Below are 25832 nucleotides of genomic sequence, written 5' to 3'. Positions count from 1 at the left end.
AGGATAACATCCGCTCATTGGCCAATGTCCTTATCCAAGGATGAATTAAGGGGAAGGGGTCCAACTCCTTTTAGGTTTGAGAATATGTGGTTCTATCACCCAGGGTTCAAAGAGAAATTTAAGGATTGGTAGATAGAGAATAACACGAGATTTCAGTGGGAGGGTATGAAGCTTCGTCAAAACATGAAAGAAATAAAAGAAAAAATAAAGGATTGCAACAGACATCATTTCGGGAGACTAGAAGAGAGAAAGTAGGAGGTAATTGATAAAATTGAGACAGGAGAGAGGGACCTTGAGGAAGGAACTGGAAGACAACTTATTCAAAGAAGAAATAAGTTGGAGAAAGAAGTCCAAACAAACTCGGATAAAAGATAGAAAGAGGAAGAACGTCATATCTAACTTGGATAAGTTTGAAACACAAAGTTCTTCCATGCCTTAGAAATTGATAGAAGGAAGAACTTCATTTCTAAGCTATAGATTGAAGGTGTTTTAATTGAACAACAAACTGAAATTGCCGGAGCTTTTGTGAGCCATTTTAAATCGATATTTAGGAAGCCACCTAGTGAAAGACTAAGTCCGAAAAGGGTTGGATTGGCCAAGGATATTGCGTGACCACAAGTTATAGTTAGAAAAGAGGTTTGGTCTGGAGGAAATAAAGGATGCAGTTTTCTTGATGGACAGAAACAAAGCACCAAGGCCGGATGGTTTTACAATGGCTTTTTACCAAGACTTTTGCGACATCCTAAAAGAAGATATTCTAAGGGTATTCAATGAATTCTTTAGTGGAGGGGTAATAAATCCAAGGTTAAATTCAGCATTCATTGCATTGACTCTGAAAAAAGTTGAGGCAACTCATCCTAAGGATTTTAGACCCATCAATCTGGTAAATGGCCCATATAAAATCATAGCAAAGGCGCTATCTCAGAGAATCAAATCAGTGCTACATTATATTATCTCTCCAAACCAAAGAGCTTTTCTTAAGGACAAGTATATCACTGATCAAGTTTTCATTGCCAATGAGAGCGTGGAAGAGATGAAAAGAACTGGAAGGAAAGGAATAGTTTGTAGGCTTAACTTGGAGAAAGCATATGATTTGATGGACTGGGACTTTCTGTTGGAAGTGATGAGAAGTTGGTTTGGAGGAAAGTAGTGTAAGTGGATTCAAGGATGCTTAAGTACATGTCACTACTCAATCTTGGTTAATGGTACAACTGTGGACCACTTTCCAGCTTTTAGAGGAATTAGACAAGGGGACCCCCTTTCCCCTTTTTTATTCACCCTAGTAGTTGATGTGCTAGGTATCCTAATCCAGAGAGCAGATTTGAGGGGTCTGGTGAAAGGGTGGAGAGTAGGTAGGGAAAGAGAGCCTATTACTAACCAGCAATTTATTGATGATACCATACTATTTTGTGAGGGAGATGATATAACTTGGTTAAGAAATCTGAAAAGGAAGATCCAAGTGTTTGAGAAGATATCAAATCTGAAAATTAATTTCAGTAAGAGCTTGTGGCAGGGATTAATATGGATGGAAGAGAGGTGACAAAATGTGCAACCATTTTGGGTTGTGAAGTTTCCCAATGGCCAATGAATTGTTTGGGATTACCTTTGGGAGGAAACCCGAGTAATGCAATGTTTTTGGAACCTGGTAGTGGACAGGTTTACAAAAAGATTAGCCTCTTGGAAAAGGAATTATCTCTCTTTAGGTGTACAATTAACTCTAATCAAGTCAACTCTAGCCAACTTACCTGTCTACTTTCTTTCAGTTTTCATGATTCCTAGGAGGATTTGTAAAATCCTGGAGAAGTTAATGAGGGGTCTTTTGTGGGAGCCCAAGGGAGGAAAAGGAAGGACCATAGTTAGATGGGAATTGGTAAGTAGAAGTAAGGAGTCCTGTGGCTTAGGGATTGGGAACATCCAGAAGGAATTCAACATTGTTAGGGAAATGGTTGTGGAGATTATCAAGAGACAAGGACAAACTGTGGACAAAGGTGATTATAAGCATCCATGCCTTGGCGGCTGACGGCTGGGATGCCGGAATACTAGTGCGGCACCTTGGAAAGCTATTCATGCCATCCTCACTTTCTACCCTTTGTTAGGTACAGTTTGTGTTCTGGGGATTTGGTAAGATTTTCGGAACATGTGTAAGTGGGTGATTCACCACTTAAAAACCCTGTCCACATCAATTTCCTTCATTATATCCTCTTCGGCTTTAGGACCTGAACTAAATTCGGACTTCAGGTTCAGACAGGGCTTTTGACACTCAGATGTGGACAATGTCTTGGCCTTGATCCAAATCCTCCAAAAGGTTCTCTTGGATCCCTCTAAGTTGGACTCTCGAATTTGGACCCTTTCTTCCTCCAGTTCCTTTACTTGCACCTCCTTTAAAGCCCTATCACATCCTTCTTCCAGTCCTGGGCATTCTTTCCCTATTAAAAAAGTATGAGGGAAACCGATCCCACCAAAGGTTGGGGCATTTTGCTAGGAAATATTCTTGGAAAGAGTTAACACTTGCAGTTTGTTTGAATGCACAGTTTTTTAGACTGCCTTTTTGGGTCTGAATTGCAGTTTGTTTGTGTTGAACAAATTTACTTTACCTTTTCCAAAAAAAAAAAAAAAAGAGTCAACACTTGCAACCTACTTCAAAGAAAGAAGCCTTTTTGGTGCTTGTCTCCTAACTAGTGTACTCTTTATAGAGGCAATGGTGAGTCTTGTTACCACTTATTTATTTCCTCCCCCTTTGTTTCTTCTATTTGGGTTTGGTTTCTTTCTCTGTTTGATTTCAGGTGGACTCCCCCACCAAGCCTACAAAGCCTCTTTGACTCTTTGGATGGTAGCTGGAAAAAAAAGAGGGGAAGAATAATTTGGAGATGTGTACAAGGGCAATGATTTGTTGGACAATGTTAAGAGGAAAGAAACCAAAGAATTTTTGCTGAAAAAGAGAGAAGAAAAGAGGCAATAATAGAAGTGATCACTTCTATGGTGGTGCACTGGGTAAAAACAGTGGAGATATTCAAGGACATTCTTACAGAGACATTGCTAAACAACTGGAAGGAAGTGGCAGGATCCGCTCTAAGCAGAAGTGTTGCTCAACCTCTATGGTCTCCACTTTGATGGAAGCAATGAAGGTAACCCTGGTCCATCAAGGATTGGTGGAGTTATAGGACAGAGGAAGGTTCAGTCATAGCTTTGTTCTTAGGCCCAATTAGTGCGGGGGACACATTGCATGCAGAAATTATAGCCTTGATGGAAGGTATATAAAGGGCTAAGGAATTAAGTGTTAGCAAGCTGATCATTGAATGAGATTCTAAAGTGGTAATAGGTTGGTTAGGGAAGGAAGGTGTGGACATACATTAATGAACGAAAACACTACACATGGCTAACTCAAGGTATGGAGGTGAGAATGCAATGGGTCCGATTCATTTGCAGATGCACTTGCTAAACAAGGGTTGGGAAGGAATCAATTACTTTGGGTTACCCTGTAATGTTGTATCCATTTGGGGGAGGGTTAAGAGAGTTTACCTCCCCCCACCTTTGTAATTGACTATTTCTTATTAATGAAAAGTTACTATTATCGATCAAAAAAAAGTAGAAGGAAGAAGAATAACCACAACTATTAGGGAAAAACTAATGAAGTAATACACAAGATGGATTTTCATAAGCGTGTATTGCAGATAAATGCATTATACGGGTGTCCCTTTCCACTAACCAAGACATGCAGTTCTCAAGGCTCTCATTCAAGGAGGTGCTTTTGCAATTACACCTAAAACATCATCTTAATTTGACAGACAACCAACTCTTTCCAAATAACTTCAAACCAAAGGCCAAATACAAGCAAAAGGTCAAAGGAAACTTACATCTGATCCTTACATGAGGATAACAGTTTCCTATAAATGCATAATACAACTTTTACTGAGCCAAAGTGCTCATTCCGCAAGTCCTTGTAGCATCTTTGCTCTAGGTACTTTGTAATCTGTAGAGAGGAAACAATAAGAAACAACATGAACTGAAAACTTAAAGATGCATAGAGAGACTTAAAGAATTATATTGACCGTCAGGTGCCACAATGCATAACAACCTTTGAGTGCGACCCTAGTACATGATTAGTAACTCACCATGGTTAATCCAAGTGAAACATTAAGAGTGATGATTTTGAATATTGAAATTGAAGAGTTAAGATACCAATAACTGTTAATCAAATTTTAACTTTTTCTCAAGGTTAAATATAAGTTTTTCTTTGTGTAATAGATTATTTACTTGATCTATTACAACCATTTACATTTTCTATGAGTTTAAATTTTGCTTCAACTCATTCTATCATGAAGCTTTGACTCTTAAGGTTAGGGCAACTTCTAAACATATATATTCTTTTCTCTATAAGGCTATGTTTAGTTTGAAGGGAAAAGTAGGAAAACCATACCCTACCTTTCCCTTCTCCTTTCCCTACTTTTTCCTTAAAACCAAACACATCCTTAGTTTCATAGCTTTGTTTAGTGATTTGGAACAAGATAATAATTTAAAAAAGTGTGATTATGCTTCTTTTATCAGTTCATAAAATATTATTCCACATTTCGTACATTTTACAATGTTTCCACCATGTCTATAACTCTTACAATATTTCCATATGTTATTTCCGACATTTCCAACATGTTTCTTATATTTGGACAACCAACATTTCCACTGACACCAACATTTTAAGCCTTGATTCTGGATCACTTCTTACAGCCCATAGATGGGGAAATCCCCCTTCTTTTGACCCTGTCAGAGGTGTTCCATTACTTGTCCCCATCAGCAGTGCAAATGGAACCAACTGACAACTGATACCTCCAAAAACAAAATTCCCACTTTTCAAGGGACTGAAAACTGGAGCAGACCATGGGGTTCACCCAAGTAGAAAACTCAGAACTGCAACCTGATTTGATAACAGTGATAGAAAGAAAGAAAGAAAAGAGTTTCTTAGAGAGAAGAGAAGAGAAGAGGAGAAAGAGAAGCAGAGATGGGAGATGCCAAAAATAATCTGGTCACCCCACTCATTATCTTGTATACTCACAAAATAAAAGAGATTACAATGACTAATATAACCTTGATAGGGTGGATGCTACTAATAACATAAAAGCTGTATTTAAAAGTAAACATAAACTAATGGGCCTTGGGCCCAATAATACTACCTAATGATGCTAAATAAAAAGAAACAAAAAATTGTTGAATATCTCAACAGTCCCCCTCAAGCTGCGAGTAGATGTCACACATTTCCAACTTGCATAAATCATGTTCAAACATATTTCTTGCAACTCAGTAAGTGCATCAGCAAGTTGTAAGTCAGATGAAACATATCGTAGGCACACTTCTCCAGATGTGACCCTTTCTCCTATGAAATGCGTGTCCACTTCTATATGCTTTGTTTCTTCATGTCGAACTAGATTATGGGCAATGTTAATTGCTACTTGATTATCACAGTATAACATCATAAGCATCAACTCCAAGCTCTCCTAGTAAGGACCAAACCAAAAAAAATCTTTAAAATACCATATGCCATATCTCTATATTCAGCTTCTACACTTGACCTAGCTATAACTGGTTGCTTGTTACTCTTCCATGAAATCAAATTACATCCAACAAGAGTACAAACTCCTAATGTAGATCTCTTGTCATCTAGGCACCTTGCCTAATCAGCATCTGTGTAAACTTCTAGCTTCAAATGTCCATGACCAGCAAACAATATCCCTCTATCTAAGTGTCCTTTCAAATAGGCAAGTATCCTATCAATGGCTTCCCAGTGCTAAACTCGTGTGGCATGCATGTACTAACTCACCACACTAATTGCATAGGATATATCTAGTCGTGTCATTCACAAGTAATAGCAACCAGCCCACCAATCTCTGATACCTCCCAACATCCTTTAGGATCAAAAACTTTTTTGCAAGGCCTCATGCCCTTTAGATTTGACAATATGTGGCTGACACATCTAGATTTTGTTCACAAAGGAATGGTGGCAGCTTGGCAGGAGGATGTTTTGGGGGGGGGGGTGACAATTGAGAGCTAAATTAAAGTACAGGAATAGGGAACATTTTGGAAGGATAGAAGAAAGGAAAATTACCCTAACCTCTCAGATTGAAGAACTAGATGAGGTGGATATTGAAAGAAACCTTAATGCGGAAGAAAGGGAATTGAGATGGAAGTGGAAAAAAGAATTGGAGGAAGCCCTTAAAAGGGAGGAAATCTGTTGGAGACAAAAATCAAGACACAAATCAATCAAGCAATGGCCAATGGTAGAAGGTGTAAGAACTTTGTGGCCAGATTGGAGGGTTTCCTTTTTAAGATAAATAAAAAATTTTATTAAAACAGGAAAAAGGATACATGAAAAGGTGATAAGCAATCACCTAAATGAAATGAAAACACCCAAAGGACAGCCCACTAAAGCTTAACACCTTTGAATGCCAAACCCCCCAAAATCCAAAACCTCGACAACCAAGCCCCAAAACAAGCAAAAAGCACCAAGAGGAAACAGCATAAGAAACCCAAAAAAATACATACAGCACTCAGAACAAAACAGAACCACCACCCGAGACCCATAGCAGACCCACAGAGGATTCCGAACTACTTGTTAGTTTTTTTTACTACAATATTCCCAGTTTCTTCTAGCTGCACTTTTGTTTTTCCTTACTTTCTTGTTAGGTCCAAGGCGAAACAAACCTCCCTTTACTCTTGCGAAAAGCTTTGAAACCAGTATTTGTTGTTGACTTCTCTTAATCTTCTTACTGTATTTATTCCTCCACCGTCTGCTTCTAGCTTCCCCTCAGAACTCTTACCCCTATATCCGGAACAATCTCCCCCTCCAAAACCTCTTCCCTTTCCTTTAAGGAATTCCCACTGCCTCCATAAAACTTTTTCAAACCTTGGTTTGTTAAATTACTTGATTTTCCAATCACCACTATATCATTTTTAAATTTCTTCTCCCCATTCCTTTCCTCCACGGACCTGAAGGCTTCCTTCGCAAACTTCTCCCCTCCTAGGAAAAATAAACCCAGAATTTTGCTAACTTCCAATTCCTTATTTACAACTTTTTCAATGTCACATGTACCCTCCACCTGATGTGTCTCATCTATCAACAGATCATTCTCACTTTCCTCCACTGAGTCTGAGTCCTCCCCTGTGTCCATATTCAATCCCCATTCTCCGTTTTCTTCTAAGGCTCAGTTTGGAAGGAGTACAAATACAAATATGTACAGTGCAAATACATACAAAATAATAAAAAAATACAAGGTTTTGCACTCTACAAATTTGCATTTGTACTCCTTCCAAACTGAGCCTAAAGGAAAAGTTCCATATTTTTTTCCTTTTATAAGTTCTTACTCCACATCTATTCTTGTCGCTTCCCTCCTCACTTCCCCCTCCTTCATTCCCTACTCCTCTCTCCCCTTCTTTTCCTCTAAATCATTATTCCCTTCCCTCCCTCTATCCCTTCTCACCTCCTCCTCTTCTCTTACTTCCTCTACCCCTACAACCCCAAACACCATAGCTCCTTGACTACTCTCCCCCCCTCTTCCCCAATTGCACCCCCATCTCCTTCCCTCCCTCACATCCCTTATCCCCCTCTTCACTTTTTTCTTCTTCCGTTATCTCTCTTTGCTCTTCCATATCTCTACTTTTCAGATCTTCCGTAACATCTTCCTTACCATCAGGACCTTCTTAACGCTTCACCTTCCTCTCCTTTTTTCTGACGAAGAGATTTGCCTTCAAAGCAGTTTTGGGCTTCTTCCTTTTCTTCCTCACATCTCTTTTCTTCCTTGTTGAACTTCTCTATAAGCGAAAAAGTCTTCTTTTTAGGGAAGAACTTTACTTTTCTCCAAACGAATCCTTCGGCATCATTGATAGCCTCTTCTATAATTTTTTTAAAGGATAAAAAGAAATTTCATTAAACCGAAAAAAAAGCAGTAATTTACAGGATAATCATCTGGAAAAATCCAAGGAGGCAGTTGTAGAAAGGATAATCATTATGACTATTCAATGGTTGAAAACTTTGGATTTGCTTAAAGACTTCTCAGCTGAAGACATTTACAGGAATTGGGAAGTGGTGGCATCTACAACTTCCATAAAACCTATTGTGCAGGAATTGTGGTCCCCACCAACACAACAAAGAGTGAAATTGAACTTCAACGGAAGTTCTAGAGGTAACCCAGGCCCTTCAAGTACAGGAGGAGTATTCAAAGAAGAAAATGGAAGAATTGCGGCTATGTTTTCAGGACCAATAGGAGTGGGGGACTCATTGAGAGCGGAGGGGTTGGCCTTGCTTCAAGGTGTAAGATATGCCAAACAATTGGGGTTACACCAAATTGAGATAGAAGGAGACTCTAAATTGTTGATTGAGTGGCTGCAATCTAGAAAGTTGGGAGCCTGGATTTCTAGACAGCCCATAAGGGAAATCCTCAACACAACAAGGGAGATCGGTGCATGCTTCAAATGGACAAGGAGATTAGCTAATGGTTTAGCTGACACGTTGGCTAAACAAGGGATTGTGAGGGAGAGAATGTTCTGGGCAGTTTTGTAAGAAAGATTACTGAGGCTCAACACCTGTTTAGGGGTTGACAGTTGTACTTAACTCTGGAAAGTAATTCTTAAATTGTATTAATGAAGTTACTGTTTCCAATAAAAAAAAAAGCAGTACATCTCAAAATGTTGGTTGTCTAGTTAACAAACCAACAACATAACAGAGTTACACTATAAAAGAGTCTCAAAATTACAAGGATTCAGTTCCAAAGTGCATCAAATACCCTTGAAAACCATAAAATTTACAGCTCCCCCCAACATCCCCTACTCTACCCACTCTCCTCCCTCTTCACCCCATGCTTCAAAGCATGATCCTCACTATCTCCCTCTTCCATCCCTCATATCCCTAACATTCCAACTGAGAATCCACAACTTCCTCCCCTTCTCCCCGTCTTCCCCCTCCCCCCAATTCACTCAATCTCATCCAACCCCTCCTCTTCTCCTCCTTCCTCATCCCACCCCTTTATTTTTTCTAGATATTCTTCCCTCCAATGTTTTAAAATGAAGAGGCATGATGCGAGGCGTTCCACTACCTAGAGGCATGAGGCATAGTTCAGAATGCAAGAGGCGTAAGCCTCCTGAACATAAGGAGGCATAAGTTCAGAACGCAAGAGGCATAAGCCTCCCGAACAAGGCAAACCATACATATTGTTAACAATCCTATACAACATGATTGGACTAAAAAACTGAGGTTGGCAAACACTTCATTAGAGAAGTTTGCTTGTGGACATATGATCAATTGAACAAAGAGTTACTAGAGTCAAATTGCAGACTATGGAAAGTTGAGCATACAAAACATCTATGCTCCACTTTTTTTTTTTTGATCAATAACAACAGCTTTATTAATTATACGAAAATTGTGAAACTTTAGATACAAAAGGGGGAGATAAATTGTCTTTAGCTCCCCATCAACAGAATACAATGAAAGAAAATTAAAAATTAGCCCAAAAGATTGACTCCCTATTCACCCCTTGCTTGGCCAACCCATCCGCAAATGAAGCATTCCTCTTCACCCAGCTGTATTGTATCTCAATGTCCCTACACAGCCAATAAGAACTTTTTCTTTTCATTGTTGTAGCTCCACAATCCACTGTCCTCCTTCTTCAACCAACTAACCACCACCTTTGAATCACCTTCCAAGATCAAACGGCTGATATTTATTTCCCTTGCTCTTTGAATTCCTTCCAGCGCTGCAAGAATCTCAGCCCTAAGAGAGTCACCTTCTCCAATAGGGCCTGAGAACAAAGCAATAACAATCCCTTAAAGTGTGTTAAACTTATTATATGGGAGTATTTTTTCTACTATTTTAATGTAATGTGACATAACTACCTAATAGAATAGGAGAAAACCCAATGAATTCTTTTACCCAACCTCTCATATCATCCTATCTCTTCTCCTCTCTTTTCCCATTCTACCGCATACATCCTAAACAAGCACACAAAGGCACATAATAGTCTTCTATACAAAAAAAAGGGCCTAAATAAGATGAATTGAGGTTTTTGGTTCTTACCAGTGTTGATGATTGGAAATGAGCAGTATTTTTAATAAACCTTTGAGCTATTTTTTGGAATGAGGATCACTGTTTAATCAAGCTATGGCGCCAACTCCATAGAAGAACTTCAAGAACTAGGATTTAGCTGACATAGGAAAGCTTGCCTCACATGTGAGAGTACAAGGTTCAATACCATGCATCTCCGATTTTTCATGCCGACTTTTCAAATTCATCATTGATGTTAGCTCTTAGCCTCTCATAGAGGAACAGGGTAAAGTCTTCTATGGGGAGGGGGTTTTCATACTCTAGATCTGGTGTCAGTTCTGTCCTTGGCATCTTATAACTTAACACAGATTAAAAATATATTGGTTCACAAAAAAAAGGAAGTAACATATTTGGGACTTGAGCACATGGAGTGCTCCTTTCTTTTCCCTCAGCCTTGTAAGTGGAACCCTCCAGGTGAAGGCTCTTGACCACAAATACTAATCATTCTCACAGCTTTGGAGTATTCATTAGAAACTACTTTAAGTTTAGAAGGCCATAGTTGCATCCTGAGCTGGTTGTTCCCCCAGCCTAGTCATCAAACACAGGCTACAAGGAACTAATCAAAAGGCGGAAGATTGCACAAGATGGAATAACTGGATTAACCACGTGCTATATCAAAATATCAGGCTAGAAGGCTGTGGTAGAATAGTACCCTGCCATAGTACAGACCCGGATTCGATTCCCGGCTGGTGCAATCAACATTGGTTTCTAGTTTCTTTGCATTTTGTCAGGAGAGGCTGCAGCTCGTGCCTCTCCAAGGGCTCTTGTATGATATTGTAAATCTGAATCAGTTTCTGTTTTAATAAAATTCCATTATTATTCATCAAAAAAAAAGGCTGTGAAGAAATAAGAATGTTAAATTCAACTGACAAATCAATACAGATTTTTTGCTCGTAAGGATTGGTGCACAAACTGAAAGAAACTAACCTTGATGTCTTATTGCCTTACTTTTTTTCTTTTTAACATTGATGTCTTTCATTGCATTATTTATGGATAATATACTAATATATCTGATCGGACTTCAAGGTGCACCTAAAACAAGCTTAACCAACAAAATGGAAAGAAGACAGAGAATTCAAAATGCTTCAAAAGAAACGGACCCACCAGATCAACACAGCAACAACCTGAATGGAAAAGATAAACCATACCTTTGGAATACGTAATGGATTCTTTGAAGCATATTCACAAAGCTTCCCAATTTTCCTATCATTCGGTTCTGCATCCTACCAAAATATGAAGAGAAACTCATAAACAAACAATAATTCATTATCAGGGTTGAACTAAATGTCGAATCATAATGTGGAAAATCCATTTAAATCTTCTTATATCAGTCATAAGACTGAAGCTATTCCGGAGATCCATTTTAGAATCTCATTTTCAAATAGAATAAAATAGCAAAATAAATACAAAACGGATGCTAGATTCTCCACTTCCAGTTTCCACAGTCCAATAGTAAATTGCAACAGTAAGAAACTAAATTACTTCAACTGGGAAAAAAAATCTAAAACAATATACATATTTAAAAGAATCTGAAAATTTAACACCAAAGTTTCATTGGCATAGATCCAACTTATCAAGACTAGATAATGCAAAAGTGTGAACTTAAGAGAACAAGAATCGAAATAACACAATAACTAGCAAAAAGAAATTGCTTGACAGCATTCCTCACTGAACCCAAATGCTAACCAAATTTAAAAAAAAAAAAAAAAAACTAAGAAAATAATTCTGAAGGCTTCAAGTAAAGGAATAAAAGAAATCACCTGAGATCGAGGGAATATATCGGAAAGGAGCTTCTTGTACCGCTTCACAGGCTGTCTGGACCTTGCCCGCATTGAAGGACAGAAGAAACAGAGGTTGCCGCAGACGGGTACAACCCGCCTCGACATGACCCCCATTTTCGCTAAAGAAATCCAAACTCCTCTTTATCGAATCTAGAAAGCGAGTTTACAGCAAGATACCAGAACTAGCCAATAAACCAATCAAAATGAAGATTACTTTCTGAGGAATTTCTTTCTGAGCCTTTCAAGAATTGGGTCTAATTGAGTTAAGATAACCAAAATGTCTGGTCGAAAAGGATCAAACAAAAATGAAGGAAATTTGACCGATTCACAAAATTGAAGCAAAACTCCCAAAATCAAAGAGCAATACAACAATCCAAATGAGAAAAGTTTCTCCTTTTCTGATCAAATCCAGCTCTTAATTAAGGATCTGATTCCTGCAAAAGAAAAAGAAATCAAAAGCCTCAACACTGCAAAATCTTAGCGCTGTTTGACAAAAATTAAAAGGAAAGGAAACTAGATTCGATAGATGGCCTTTACAAGCTGAAAATAATTATTCCACACCAATAATTAAAATGTGAGATTTATCGAAATCTGGCTGGATCACTTTGAAGAAATTTACCTCAGTTTATAGCCGAAGGGGGGAAGAAGCTTCAATCCCCCAGGCGATTTTTCTTTCCCCCACAGGCATTAACAAGTAAAATAACGGCTATATTTAAATTCTTATTAAGAAAAAAAAATTAAATTAATCATTATTGTCGCTTTCTGTCACCAAAGAGTAAAGTAACAAAATATTCCAGCTAAATGTGATGATGGTGCTTTCAAAATCCCGCTGCCAACAAGGTTTGGGGGCTGAAGGGGTGGGGTTGGCTAAAAAAACCATGCAAATGAAGATCACAACCGTGGATGATAAAATGGCTCTCACTGAAATTAAATAAAAGGATATATAATTATATCCCCTGAGGTTTTACTTCAACAAAAATCTCCCTGTAAGTTTCTTGATCTTTCCAAGGTGCCAACAGCCGGTTGGTAAGCTCTCTGCTGGTCGTAGCGGAGACTTGGGATCGAATCCACCTACCCATGGTGGAGGGGTAATGCCTTGATGGGTACGCTGTTGTATTCTTTTGACCGTATTTTAATAAATTATTATATGAATCGATAGATATAATGGTGAAATGTGTATTTTTTAATTCACAAAAATTTTGAGGGAGGTTTTAAATTTTAGGCAATTTGTCTAAAATTCACCATGAGTTTTCAATATTTCTCTTAGATTAACTATAACTTTTCAAAAATGCCTAAAACTCACCATGTCGGTAAGATTTTATTTTTCAAAACTCATTACACTTAAGAAATGTGTCCATGCCATCATAAATAACAACTTTCATGACCAAATTATCCTTGAATGATGAGTTAGAGGAAAAATGGTCTTTTCAGGTTTCAATTTTCTTGTTTTTTTTTTGCATTTTTAATGTTTTTTATAATTTCTTTTTTTACATTTTTCTATTTTCTACAATCTATAAAGTTTTGGTGTTTTTTCTATAATTTTTATTTTCTGATTTTGTTTTTCAATTCCCATAGTTTCTATAATTTGAAAATAATTTTTTATTTTGTTTATAATTTCTATAATTGTTTATATTTTTTGTAATTTCTATGTTTTTATATATTTTATATTTGAAAATATTTTTTTGAACTTTTTCCTTTCTTATGTCTAAATATTAAAATGGTAATATATTAACACCCATTAATTTATTTCGTATATATTTTATATTTTTCTATGAAGGTTAAAATGGTAATATATTAATGCTCGTTAGTCTGTTTAACGTCAAGTTAGTGACATGGTGAGTTTTAGACATTTTGAAAGTTGTGATGAGTTTAAGAGAAATGCTGAAAATTACCCTAAATAAAATAGAAAAATGTCCAAAACTCACCATAACTTTTCAACATTCCTATTAAACTCACCATAACTTTTAAAAACATTGAGTGAACCCATGTCAATGACTTTTTGTTTTCCAAAACTAACCATCCATTAAAGCACAAGTAACGTTCATTAATAGAAGTTGTCCATGTCATCAAAAATGTATTTTTATGACCAAACTACCCCTGAAGAGCATGTTAGCCTTATTAAACATATTTTTTATGTCAGCCTATTTTTTATTCAATGCACCTTTGTTCTCACATATGATAAAAGTTAGTGTTGGGTCCTACGGAGCTACGTGTCCTCTTATTGACCATGGATATTTTCTTGATCTCAGTTCTTATTGCATTTGAAATTAAAAGGGATAAAGTGATACTTGTGTTGTGTAAGTAGATATGGAGCGTCAAATGAGTTTGATTTGAATCAAAAGTGTTATTTTTTTTATTTGAAGCACACTTTTTAGTTAAATATGTGAAATAAGGAGAATTGTTTTTTAAACTGAACTATTTGATATATTATTTGTTGTTTTTATTGGTTTTGCTTTATTTCCTATTAACAATAGAACAGAGGGTCAAATAGTAATCTACCAACATCCGTTAGTCTATTTAACATCAATTTACTAACATGGGGTTCTCTAGACATTTAGAAAAGTCATGGTGAGTTTAAGAGAAATGTTGTAAAAGTCATTGTGAGTTTTAGACAAACACCCAATAAAATAAAAAAGGATACAACCCTCTTAACTTTGTTTTGTCATAGAGAGCTCCTATATTCCTTGGGGCTCAATTTGGAAGGAGTACAAATGCAAATATGTAGAGTGCAAAACCTTATATTTTGTATTATTTTGTATGTATTTGCACTGTACTTATTTGCATTTGTACTCCTTCCAAGCTGAGCCTAGATTTCAACACTTTGCCCCTGCCAACCAAACTAAGTTTAGATCTGGCATCAACAAAGTGCTCCCAACATGTTCCAATGGGCCATTGCAACCACACATTGGGAACATCTTCCGTATGAGTGACAAGGAAGATTTTCCTAATGTGTAGTTGCAATCAAGGTTCAAAGTATCGATATGTATCATATTAGGCTTCGATATGCCCCTACAAGGGGTGTTTCGGGTTGGCAAATGGTTCAGGGGGTAGACTAGCCTTAAACCAGCCCCTCTTAACCATATTCAAAAAATAAAAAAAAAAAACAAAAAAAAAGACTACCGATATAGGCAGATATGCCCTACTGGTGTATCACCTTGTATCAATACTTTGAACCTTGGTTGCAATTGCTTGTTGAGATTCAAAGCATTTTGTTGGTAGTGGATCAATATACCCTTGTATAATTTATTAAGTCTATATGTTTTTCTAACTTGGCTTTTCTGAAAAACTAGCTCTTGCTTCTTTAAGGATGGTAGTAGTACATGTCCGCAAATAGTAAAATAATGGTTAGAAGTTCGCGTAATGAATATGTACAATTGTACCACGAAAAAGAAGATTCTTGTGGTAAGTAGGGGTGTCAATTGGACTGAATTTGGTCCAATCCGGTCCAGTCCAATGTGAGTCCATTACAAATGGACCTGGTCCAATCCAGTGCAATGAATATTTTGGACCATTTTGGACCAGTCCAGAGACTGTCCAATCTTTTCAAATTCCTGTTAATTTAGATTGGTTTCAACTCAAACCTGGTCCGTTGACACCTATGTTCTTATCTTCTATCAATGGACCAGATATTGGTTCAATCCAACAGAAATTCATTATGGACGGACCAAGTCCAATCCAAAACCGGTCAATATTTTATATATATATATATATATATATATATATATGTATATGTATAAATTAATCCCCGGAAAAATGAGCTATTAAGATAAACTTAGATGCATTGAGGAAAGAGGATGGGAGGTGTGCAGTTAGAGTTATTGGAGTTATTGCAAGAGATAACCTTAGAATGAAGGGCTCTATACGGCATCAATAGATATTTAGGTGTGTGCACAATTAATGAAGTAGAGGCTTGGGCAGCTCTGGAAGCTCACTTGATTGCAACTTAGTTCAAAAGAATGATCATCACCGAATGAGAATCAAAGCTAGTTACTAACCATCTTCAAGGTATCCTAGATCCCCATGCTACATTGCACCCATTATCAAAGAATGCTATCAGACATGCATCAGTTTCAAAATGACCATTGTGTACGTGCATGCGTTAAGGGAAGCCAACTTTGCGATGGATTAGTTAGCCAACCATGGTCATGTAAACCAAATCTTGTTTCTTGTTTTAGATCCAACTCTTCGTGTACATAATTTGTTTTAGTGATGCATGGGGTCGAGATAACCCTCGTGGTTTGTAGCCTTTTTGTTGTCTTTTTCCTATATATAAAAATAATAATTGCATCTTCAACACCTTGAATAAGTGGTGGTTTATTTTCGAAAACAGTGATTTAGAATGTGTATTTTTTAGTGTAAAATATAAAAACCTCTCCTCGGTTTTTCTGACAATCATATAAGCTTCCCCTATATTTTGACTGTAAAAAAACCTCCCTTCTAATTTTGAACGAAGGTGCAAATATCTCCCTTTGTTTGACTTTTGAATAATTGAGTTGTTAAAATTACTTAAATGCCCTTATTTCCATTAAGCATTGTCCTATCTAATTTAAAATTTCAACGACAAAAAAAGGGTAACCTGGATCGAGTCACCTCATTGCCATGTTTAACAAATCCATCCCCATCTCCCTTATCCCTTGATCCCCACCCCATCACTCAATCTTACACCAGCCTAATTGAAATGAGGATCTGAAACAGCATTATCTCTAAAGCTACTCATCCCCGAGCTTTGAGAGGTGTGGAAGGACACTTGCCCCCTAGCACGAAGAAACTATTACCAATGAGGAGATAATAGCTAACCCAAAGGAGCAGTCATGGTTTTTATGGTATATGAATCAACTTTTGGGGGGTTTGAGAGGGGAGAAAGTTGGTTAATGTGATTTTGGTTCCTATTGTCAAGAATTCCATGTTCTTTTTTTAGATTTATGCGGGATCAGGGAAAGTTTATTTTTCTCGGTATCACTTACTCATATAAGTAATACCCATCTCCTAAGTGGATAAATAACTTTCCGACATGGGGAAAATTGGCAGCACTTGAATGAAACAAGAATGACCCTTTTAATAATGAATTTTTATGGCTAAAATGGGCATTGACTTATTTACCTGGGAAATAAAAGAACATGGGTATGCATTTATCCGAATAAGTGTATCCTAAGAAAAACTTACCCAGATAATTGCATTTACCCGAGTAAATAACTTACCAAAAAATGAACAGGGCCTTGATTTCCATTCGATTCAAATCTCTATCTAATTAAATTAAAGTTCCCTAAACCATGCTTATTGTCAACAAATTAACCACTTTTACTCATTCTGATGCACCATCTTCAGGAAGATTTAATGATTGTTCATGAACCTTAAATTATTTCCTAATAAATGAATTTTTCAATGTTATTAAGGACTCCATTGAAGTTTCTAACCATTCCAGAAAAACCCAGTTTTGAATTCTCTAGTTTTGCTTTCATTATTTGGCTGTGTTGTCTAATTTGTTAGTTCCATCTTGATAAAAATTTTGGACATCAACTTTTCTGATAAGTTGGATTTAAGACTTCTTCTTGAACTCCACGCATTAAAATGTTTACTTGAGCTTGATCATTGACGTATTTAAGGAATCGACGGATCCGTATCCTTTCACTTCTTTACCGAAAAAAAAAACACAACATTTTTCACTCCATCATTCTTTAAAGATGACTATTTTTCTAAAACAATCCCCAAGAACTCTTGAAATCAAACATGATTTTATCTGGTTCTTTCCTTCTCGTACCTGCAGGTTTCTTATTCGAAGTCCCCTTGATTTCTCCACCCTTAATTAGGGGTGAGCAAAATAAACCGAAAAGCCGAACTGATGGAAATCAAACTAAAAACTCAGTTAATTGAACCAGTCGGTTCAGTTTCGGTTCACCTTTAAAAAAACCGGTGGTTAACCAAACCGACCGATATATGTATACTAATATATATTATATTTTATTTTATTTTTATATTTTTTAATATCCAATAGGCTTCTCTTTGTGTTTTTCTCTTTTAAAGTTTTAAGTATAGTCCATTCTCTTTCTGACTTTCTATCGTTTTCACCTTTTCAGTGACTTAGTCAACTTTTCAATTTTTCAGGATTTCCTATTGACTATTGTAGTCTTGTAGTCTTGTAGATCTAGTGTCTTCTAGAGCGACACATATCCGCCCGCGATGCGCATCCCCGTGCAAAACTGCAAATACCCTTTTCTAAATTCTAATCTTCCTCTCTTTGAATCAAATTAAACGCCTTTCCTTTAATTTCTCTCACTCTCAGTTCTCAGTCTTTCATCTCTCTGGTTTTCTTCTTCCCCAGACCAACCGATGGCTTTCGAGTCTCCGATCGATGACCTCCGAGCTCCGATTAACGACTTTCAAGTTCTCAGTCTCTTGCCTCTCAGTTCTTTCTCTCGGAGTAAACGCCTTTCCCTTTCTCTCTCACTCTCAGTTCTCAGTCTCTCATCTCTGTAGTCTTCTTATTCCCCACACCGACTGATGGCCTCCAAGTCTCCGACTGATGACCTCCAGGCTCCAACCGACAGCCCCCAAGTTCTCAATTTCCCATCTCTCAATTCTTTCTCTCATCTCTCTTCTTCTTCCCCAATAGGAAAAATCCCAGATCGATCGACGACCCTTCTCTTTTTTTTTTGAGTGCATAAAAAACTAAAAAACCAAGCCACGGTTAACTGGCTGCATGAGTTTGGTTTCGATTTGAATAGTCAAAAAACTAATCAGGCCGATTCGGTTCAAAAATAACGGTTCGGTTAACAAAACCGTGAGCACCCCTACCCTCAATTAAACGAATACCAGAGACAACCAAATTACCAAAATGGTCCATATTGTTAACGGAAGCTTCAACGACATTTTTTGCAGCCAAGGTGGATAAGCTGATAGATTGGATAACTTCTAGATGTCTCCCTAATTGATCCGCTTCAATGTGATTCAATTTGATTTTTTCAGCTACACCAATTTCATCAATTTATTAATAGTACCCTTGCAATTCTCCTATTTACTTGTTTTATCCCATAACCAAAGCGAGATCGTCTTCTTCATATAGAGCCGTTCGAAAATAGATCTTATATGACTCAATTGAATCGTTTTCTTTGCCATGTATAAATTTCAAGTTCTGCGCCCTTAGAATCTCCAAGATTGACTTAATACCGGCTCGGGTTATTGAAAAGGGTAAAACTGGTATTTATGAAAGATAAATGCTTTGCATCAGCGTTTTTTTCCTATGAAAAGTTAATAGAAGGGAGGTGGTTGTACTTTTTTTTTTGAAAGTAGAGAGGAGGTTTTTATTATAATTAAAATATAGGGAAGGTTTGTGTCAGAAAACCAGGGGATATTTTTATATTTTACCTATTTTTATACTAGTAATTAAGTATATGCATTGCATGTGAGAAATTATTATTATTAAATTTTGCATTCTATTTCTATCATAAATAAAAATAACTTTTATTTTAATAATTATTTTTATTTAATATGATAAATATATAACATTAGAAATGTTCTCAAATGTTTTTGACAAAATTATGTACATTTTATTTTTGGTGTTCTATATTTTTTCAAATACTTAATATTCAATTATGACATCATGGGTTTCTTTGAAAAATTGGATCATTGACTATACATTTAAAATTAGGCTATAGGTTGGTCCAAAAACTCGAACAACTAGATCTACATTTTAAATTATAAAAACCCCCACCATGTTATCGAAAAGTTTATGTGGTTGTTGCCAACATGGGAGTTAATCCAAGTTGGACACAACAAAAAGCTTATACCGAAATTGCCCTTTAATGTTGGGTGATTGGAAAATAAGATACTGTGTTTTTAGTTTATCTCATGCTCTCTCTCTCTCTCTCATATTCTCACAATCATCTCTCTCTGCTCAACGAGTGATTTGAAAATAAATAAAGATGGTTTTTGGTTTATGTATTTATGTTCCTTCAATCAATTTCTCTTATCCACTCTCTACTTATCGTTCTCCTTCAATCTCTCACATTCTCTTTCTCTCTCGCTCCATCTTTCCTTCTTTTTTTTTCTTACACACTTACATGGTATTAATTGGATCATATAAAAGAACATGAGATCAATTTGGTATGGTTCAAAAATTATTACACCAATTTGATGAAAAATCATAAGAAACTCTTGCCTATGAAATTTACACCAATTGATAGAAATTTATAACTTGATTGTACAAGTGGTTCGTCCCTTTAGTTCTTTCATTCGATTTTATTAATATTGTATAAATTTGTAAGAAAAATGTTTTGATTTGGCTACAAACTGAAGTTGAGAGAGTGGGAGAGATAGAAGGAGTGGGAGATTAGGAGATGACTATGAGAATGAGAGATAAGGGAGGGAGTGAGAGAGAAAGTAAAAACCTATTTTCAGCATAGGCTTTTTGATGTGTCTAACATGGATTAGGAGTCCCATGTTGGCAATAGCCACATAAGCCTTCGATGACATGGTAGGGATTTTATAATTTAAAATGTAGAGCCGATTGTCAATGTTTAGTTGATTTCTAGACCAACCTTCAACCTAATTTTAAATGTACAACCAACTTTGACTATAATTTTCCCTTTAAAATATATGTTTCATTTACAATATATAAAAATAATCTTTACTTATCACACTTAATTTTTGTTTATCTATGATATCATTTGACCCAAACCACTAACTCACCACCCAAAAAGAAAAATAGTTTGACTTCCAGGTTGACATTAAATTTTGTATTACATTTTCTTTATTGATAAAATTATTTTTTATGTATAATACTTATTGTTCAATATAATGAATGCATAATATTAGAGATGTATCCAATATTTTATTTTTTATAAATATATTAGATATGTGCCCAAATTTTTCTTAATCAACTTTTTGTGATTCTTTGTATTTTCTATTTTTAAAAATATTATTATTTGACTATGGCACCATTTCATTTATAGGTTGATTTTAAAATTAGCATTCCATTTTCATCATTAATAAATATACTTCTTACAATTTATACTTTTTTGTTTTATTTTTTATTATTTAATTATGACATTATTTATTAATCCATTTGATCCCAAAAGGTCGAATTGCTTGCCTACCACTGGGAGTGAAGAAAATGGTTTTGTTTCCACACTACTTTTCAAAATATTTATTTTTATACTATTAAAATTAATATTGTCGATTTAATTACAAGAATTTAATGACGAGAAAAATATGTTTTAAATATAGGTTTTAATGTAAGAGAATAAGAAAATATTTTCATTTATAATTGGTTTTAAATTTTACATTCCATTTCTATCATTAATAAAAAAAACATTTCTTATTTATCATACTTATTGTTGTTTAATATGTATTTTAAAAATGTTCTCAATTTTTTTAATTTCTATTTTTTCATTTTATCCATTTTTTAATTTTATTATTTAATCGTGGCAACATGGATTGACCCATTTGACCCAAAATGGTTTAATTTCTTACCACCACCTAGATGAAAACATTATTTTTCCTATGTAGATTTTAAAAATATAAGATTTTATGTTATTGAAATAATTAATTTATTAAGTATAGATTTAATTAATAGAACTTAATGATGAGAAGAAACAAAAATGGCATAAATATATGAGTCAATGAACAAGAGTGAAAGCTAATAACTTAAATGTTGGATTTAATGAGAGGGAATTGAATGCTTTGAATATATTAAAATTATGTCTTTTCAACTCATTTAATATCAATAACCAATTACCCTATTTGCCCTCATTTTTATCAATAAATTTAAATATAGAGGGGGTAAATTTTGTTCTCAATAAATTCCAGAAATATTCTTGAGGACATTCATACTTTTTAAAGTCGTATAGAATTTTGCCATTGTTGTTATTTGTTTATTAATCTTAAAGGGGTTATTTGATAATTTCACTCTCATTGTTAACTCCGTAGTGATTAAGGAACCTGAAAGTATAAGTGGTTTTCTTGTAAAACAATGTTTCGGGTTAAGTATAACTACCCCTATCATTAGCCAGGTGACAACAAGGTTTATGCTCGGGCTAAAAGGCTCACATCTAAGTTGATGCTTAAGAGTGACATGGATTGGGCATGGATTTTAGTGTTGCCCAGTTTGCTAGACCTAGGAGAGTGTGAATTGGGTATAACTTAAAACTTCCCCCAAAACCTATAAATCTCTAAGCCTTATTGAATAGCTGGAACTAAGTATAGCGGAATGAAAGCTTAATGTCTGCATTTGTATGCCTCAACTATCACAAGTAATCAACTATACATTTTTTGGTAGTCAACTACATCTCACGGATTGGTATTTCATGCCTCATTTGTTTTTGGTTACCTCTCCCAAATCATTTAATTTGTTTCTATAAACACATCATAGTTTGCCTTTGTTTTGGTTACCTCATTCATGGCTTTTATACAATTATTGTCCTTCAAAGATTCTTCAACCATCTTAGGTTCTATTTGAGATAAAAGTGCTATATTGTTTTCTTCCATTATGGCTCGACTTCTAGTCCTTGCCCCTACACCATAGCTTCCTATTGAGTATTGGGATGATCTTTGTTATATTTGAAATCTTCTTCTATAGGCATTTGGTATTCTTTCTCTTCATTTACAAGGGAATACTTTTCTTATTCATTTTCTTCCATTTGTGATTTAGGTATAGTTACCTTGGTTTCCTCATTTTATTTTCCTTGAACCCTTTTGGATTTTATTTCATCAAATGTTACATTAATTGATTCCTCGTCAAATAATGTTCTTTTGTTAAATACTCTATATGTTTTGCTAATTGAAGAATACCCATGGAATATGCCTATATCCGATTTAGCATCAAACTTTCCTAAATGATCATTAGTAGTCAAAATGTAACATTTGCATCCAAAGACTTCAAAGTAACCTATTATTGGTTTTCTTCCATTGTATAGTTCATAGAGAGTCTTGCCTATAGATGGTCCAATGAACACTTGGTTCAAGATGTAGTAAGCTATATTTAACTCTTCACCCAAAAGTGTTTGGGTACTTTATGTTCATTCAACATTGTTCTAGCCATCTTTTGAAGTGCCCAGCTTTTACTTTCTATTTTGTTGGGGTGTTCTGGGTGTAGAGAAGTTGTGTGTAACTCCTCTATCATCATAGATCTTATCAAAGTCTAAGTTATCAAATTCACCACCATGATTACTTATAATTTTATTTATTTTACAATCCTTATCATTCTTAACTCTTGCTATTATATAGGACTTAAGACACATTGTTGCTTCATTTTTGTGTGCCAGGAAGAATGTCTAGGTGAATCTAGAGTAGTCTACAATCACTAGAAATATGATTTTCCTCTCATACTAGTTGTTCTCATAGGTTTAAACAATCTAAGAAGTTGCATTTATCTAAAAAAGGGCAGATGTTTCTTTGTTTTGAATGTGATTTTTTACTGCTTTCCTAGTTAACAAGTTTCGCAGACTTCCTCTCTAGAGTATTTCAGTTTGGGAAGACTCTTAACCAAATTATTTTTGACTAGATTGTTTAGGAGATCCATACTAGCATGTCTTGATCTTCTATGCCATGACCACAAATGTTCATCCATTACCACTAGACACCTTACATTTTTATTAGCATTATTAATAAAACCATCAGCGTGCACATTGTTCAATTTAGATACTAAAATAGTCATGTTATTTGCCTTGCTGTCTTGAACAAAGCATTGACTCGATTGAAATGATACCTTATAGTCTTTGTCACACCCTTAGCTAATAACTAACAAATAATCTTTTAGCCCATCTACCAAAAATACATTATCTATGTTAGGGCTAGAAGAGTTACCTACTGAGCAGATGTTGATTACTCTCCCTTTGTTGTTGTCACCAAAGGTAGCATGAACTTCATTTTTGGCATTCAAGGACATGAAATAGATCTAGATTTATAATCAAGTGTCTTGAGCATCCACTATCGATGAACTATTTGCCCATCTTGGAGGATTTTAATCTCTTATGGCCCCATTCGTTTTTCGATAAGTTTCTTACCCGGGTAAATGCAATTATCTGGGTAAGTTTTTCTTGGGAAACACTTACCCGGGTAAGTGCATTTACCCAGGTTCTCTTATTTTTCATGTAAATAAGGCAATGACCATTTGATTCATAAAAATCCATTATTAAAAGGGCATTTTTGTTCCATTTAAGTCTTGGCAACTTTCCCCTTAGGTGGGAAAGTTATTTACCCAGGAAAATAAACTTTCCTTGGTCCCCACATAAATCTGAAAAAAGAACAAGGGATTCTTGGTCAATAGGAACCAAGATCCCATTGACCAACTTTCCCCCCTCTTAAAATCTGAAAAAAGAATGCCCCTATGTTCCTCACCCAATAAGTAGTTGAAAAATACTTTTTCCTCTTAAGTTGCCTTACTCTCTGTTTCAACTACCAACATTTGTTGCAATTATCGATCATCACCAAAGGCATTATCGTACTGTATTCTTAATGACTTCCATATCTCATGGGTTGAGGTATATGAGTATACCTTTTAGTATATTGTTGGATAAGATCCCTATTCAAATGATTAATTGCTCTTTTATTTGCATCTTCTCCAATAGACGAACCTTTCTCTATAGCTTCTTAGAGATCATAGTCCATGGAGATGAAGTAGATTCTCATCCTATCATTCTACTATGTGAAATTAGTACCATCAAAGATAGGAGGTTGGAATATTAGAATCCCTCAGCAAATGGAGCAATTACTTGGGTAGCCATTGTTTACCAAGTTGTTAAGCTTATGTTACGATGAACTTGTTTTGATACCACTTGTTCAGATCGATTGTCTTACCCAAGAGGGGGGTGGATTTTGTGTAGTTTCAAAAACTAATATTGCTACAAGCAAATTGAGCTTCAAGTCCTTTCCCTAAAAACTGAACCTAGGCCATCTTGTTAGTTCAACAAGATGGTGTGTAATAAGGCTCATCCAATGAATATAATAGTTAATCAAGATAGTAATCCCATTATTAATAATATAATAGCAAGAGCTATAGGGAGTGGTTAACAAAAATCAAATAACTCCCAACAAGAAGATAGCAACTGAAATGAAATGTAACAATCAACTATTTCATCTTGTTATTGAGTTAATGGTAATGACATTAAATAAATGAATGTAAACACTGAAATTAAATAATTACAAAATGTAAAAAGCATAGCTGAAAGTAAATAGGCAATAAATGTAAATGACAGTTGCACCGATGACCTGTGCCTGGATTAGCATTTGGAGAGAGATGACCAGCCACTAATCGATAACTGAGAAGAGGATCATCTACAAGAAGGTAGTTGTAAGAAGGACCAACCACTTAAGTAGTATCAACTTGAGACCCAAGTAGTTGTTAGACTACTATCAAAATCCTAAGGACACATATAACTCTAAAAAGTAAGTGATATAATTGAATAATAAATGAAAAATAAAAGTAATTGCAAATGCCAAAATAAATGTAAAGTAGTTAGAATAAATTGTTAAACCAATGGGTTAATGTACTTAGTAATCTTGGTCAAGTTAGTAGCACAAGAACTGCACTAAGAGACCTTGTATCTTGCATATCTAAAGAAAATAAACAAAATATGTGCAATGACTAAATGATCACAATAGTCTCAAGTTATTGCAATTATCAAAAAAGTATAGCTAGTAAGAAAGTAAATTGCAAGAATTTAAAGAAAAATAAAAGTGCACACAAGGCACACAATTTTATAGAGATTTGACCAACCTTACCTATGTCCTATACCTCAAACCACCATTAAGGATTTTGACTAACCAATTGGAGTTCCCGGGTCCTAGCAAAGCATTTACAACCAATAAAATTTCACTGGTGTTTGCAAATACCTTAACCAATTGGCCTTCATGAGTGCCAACAAGACCTAAACTAATAGGACCTTTAAGTGCCCGCAAGTCCTTGTAGTTGCACTTAATAAATGTACTAACAAAACCTTAGTGGTATTCTAATTTGAACACCTACTTGCTTACAA

General features: G+C 35.5%; 1 protein-coding gene across 4 annotated transcripts in view; it reads right to left on the bottom strand.

The window, feature by feature from the left end:
• The window catches only part of LOC104586087 (ARM repeat superfamily protein), an 83272-nt gene extending 70377 nt beyond the window's left edge, over positions 1-12895 (bottom strand). For 3 of the 4 annotated variants that reach the window (XM_010243204.2, XM_010243205.3, XM_088886687.1), the window contains exons 1-4: positions 12482-12895; positions 11842-12296; positions 11230-11304; positions 3855-3970 (exon numbers count right to left, since the gene is read on the bottom strand). In XM_010243204.2, coding sequence (XP_010241506.1) covers positions 3855-3970; positions 11230-11304; positions 11842-11976 — 326 coding nt within the window. In that variant the 5' untranslated portion in view covers positions 11977-12296; positions 12482-12895. Of the gene's footprint in view, positions 1-3854; positions 3971-10733; positions 10876-11229; positions 11305-11841; positions 12297-12481 lie in introns of those variants that run through there. The other variant, XM_088886688.1, reaches the window with a different exon arrangement.
• Between the last annotated feature and the right edge of the window lie 12937 nt (positions 12896-25832).

Source organism: Nelumbo nucifera, chromosome 1 (assembly GCF_055504915.1).
Source record: "Nelumbo nucifera cultivar China Antique chromosome 1, China Antique-T2T, whole genome shotgun sequence".
Classification (NCBI taxonomy): Eukaryota; Viridiplantae; Streptophyta; class Magnoliopsida; order Proteales; family Nelumbonaceae; genus Nelumbo; species Nelumbo nucifera.
The sequence above is the reverse complement of the archived record's forward strand: the minus strand, read 5'-3'. Positions and strand labels throughout refer to the sequence as shown.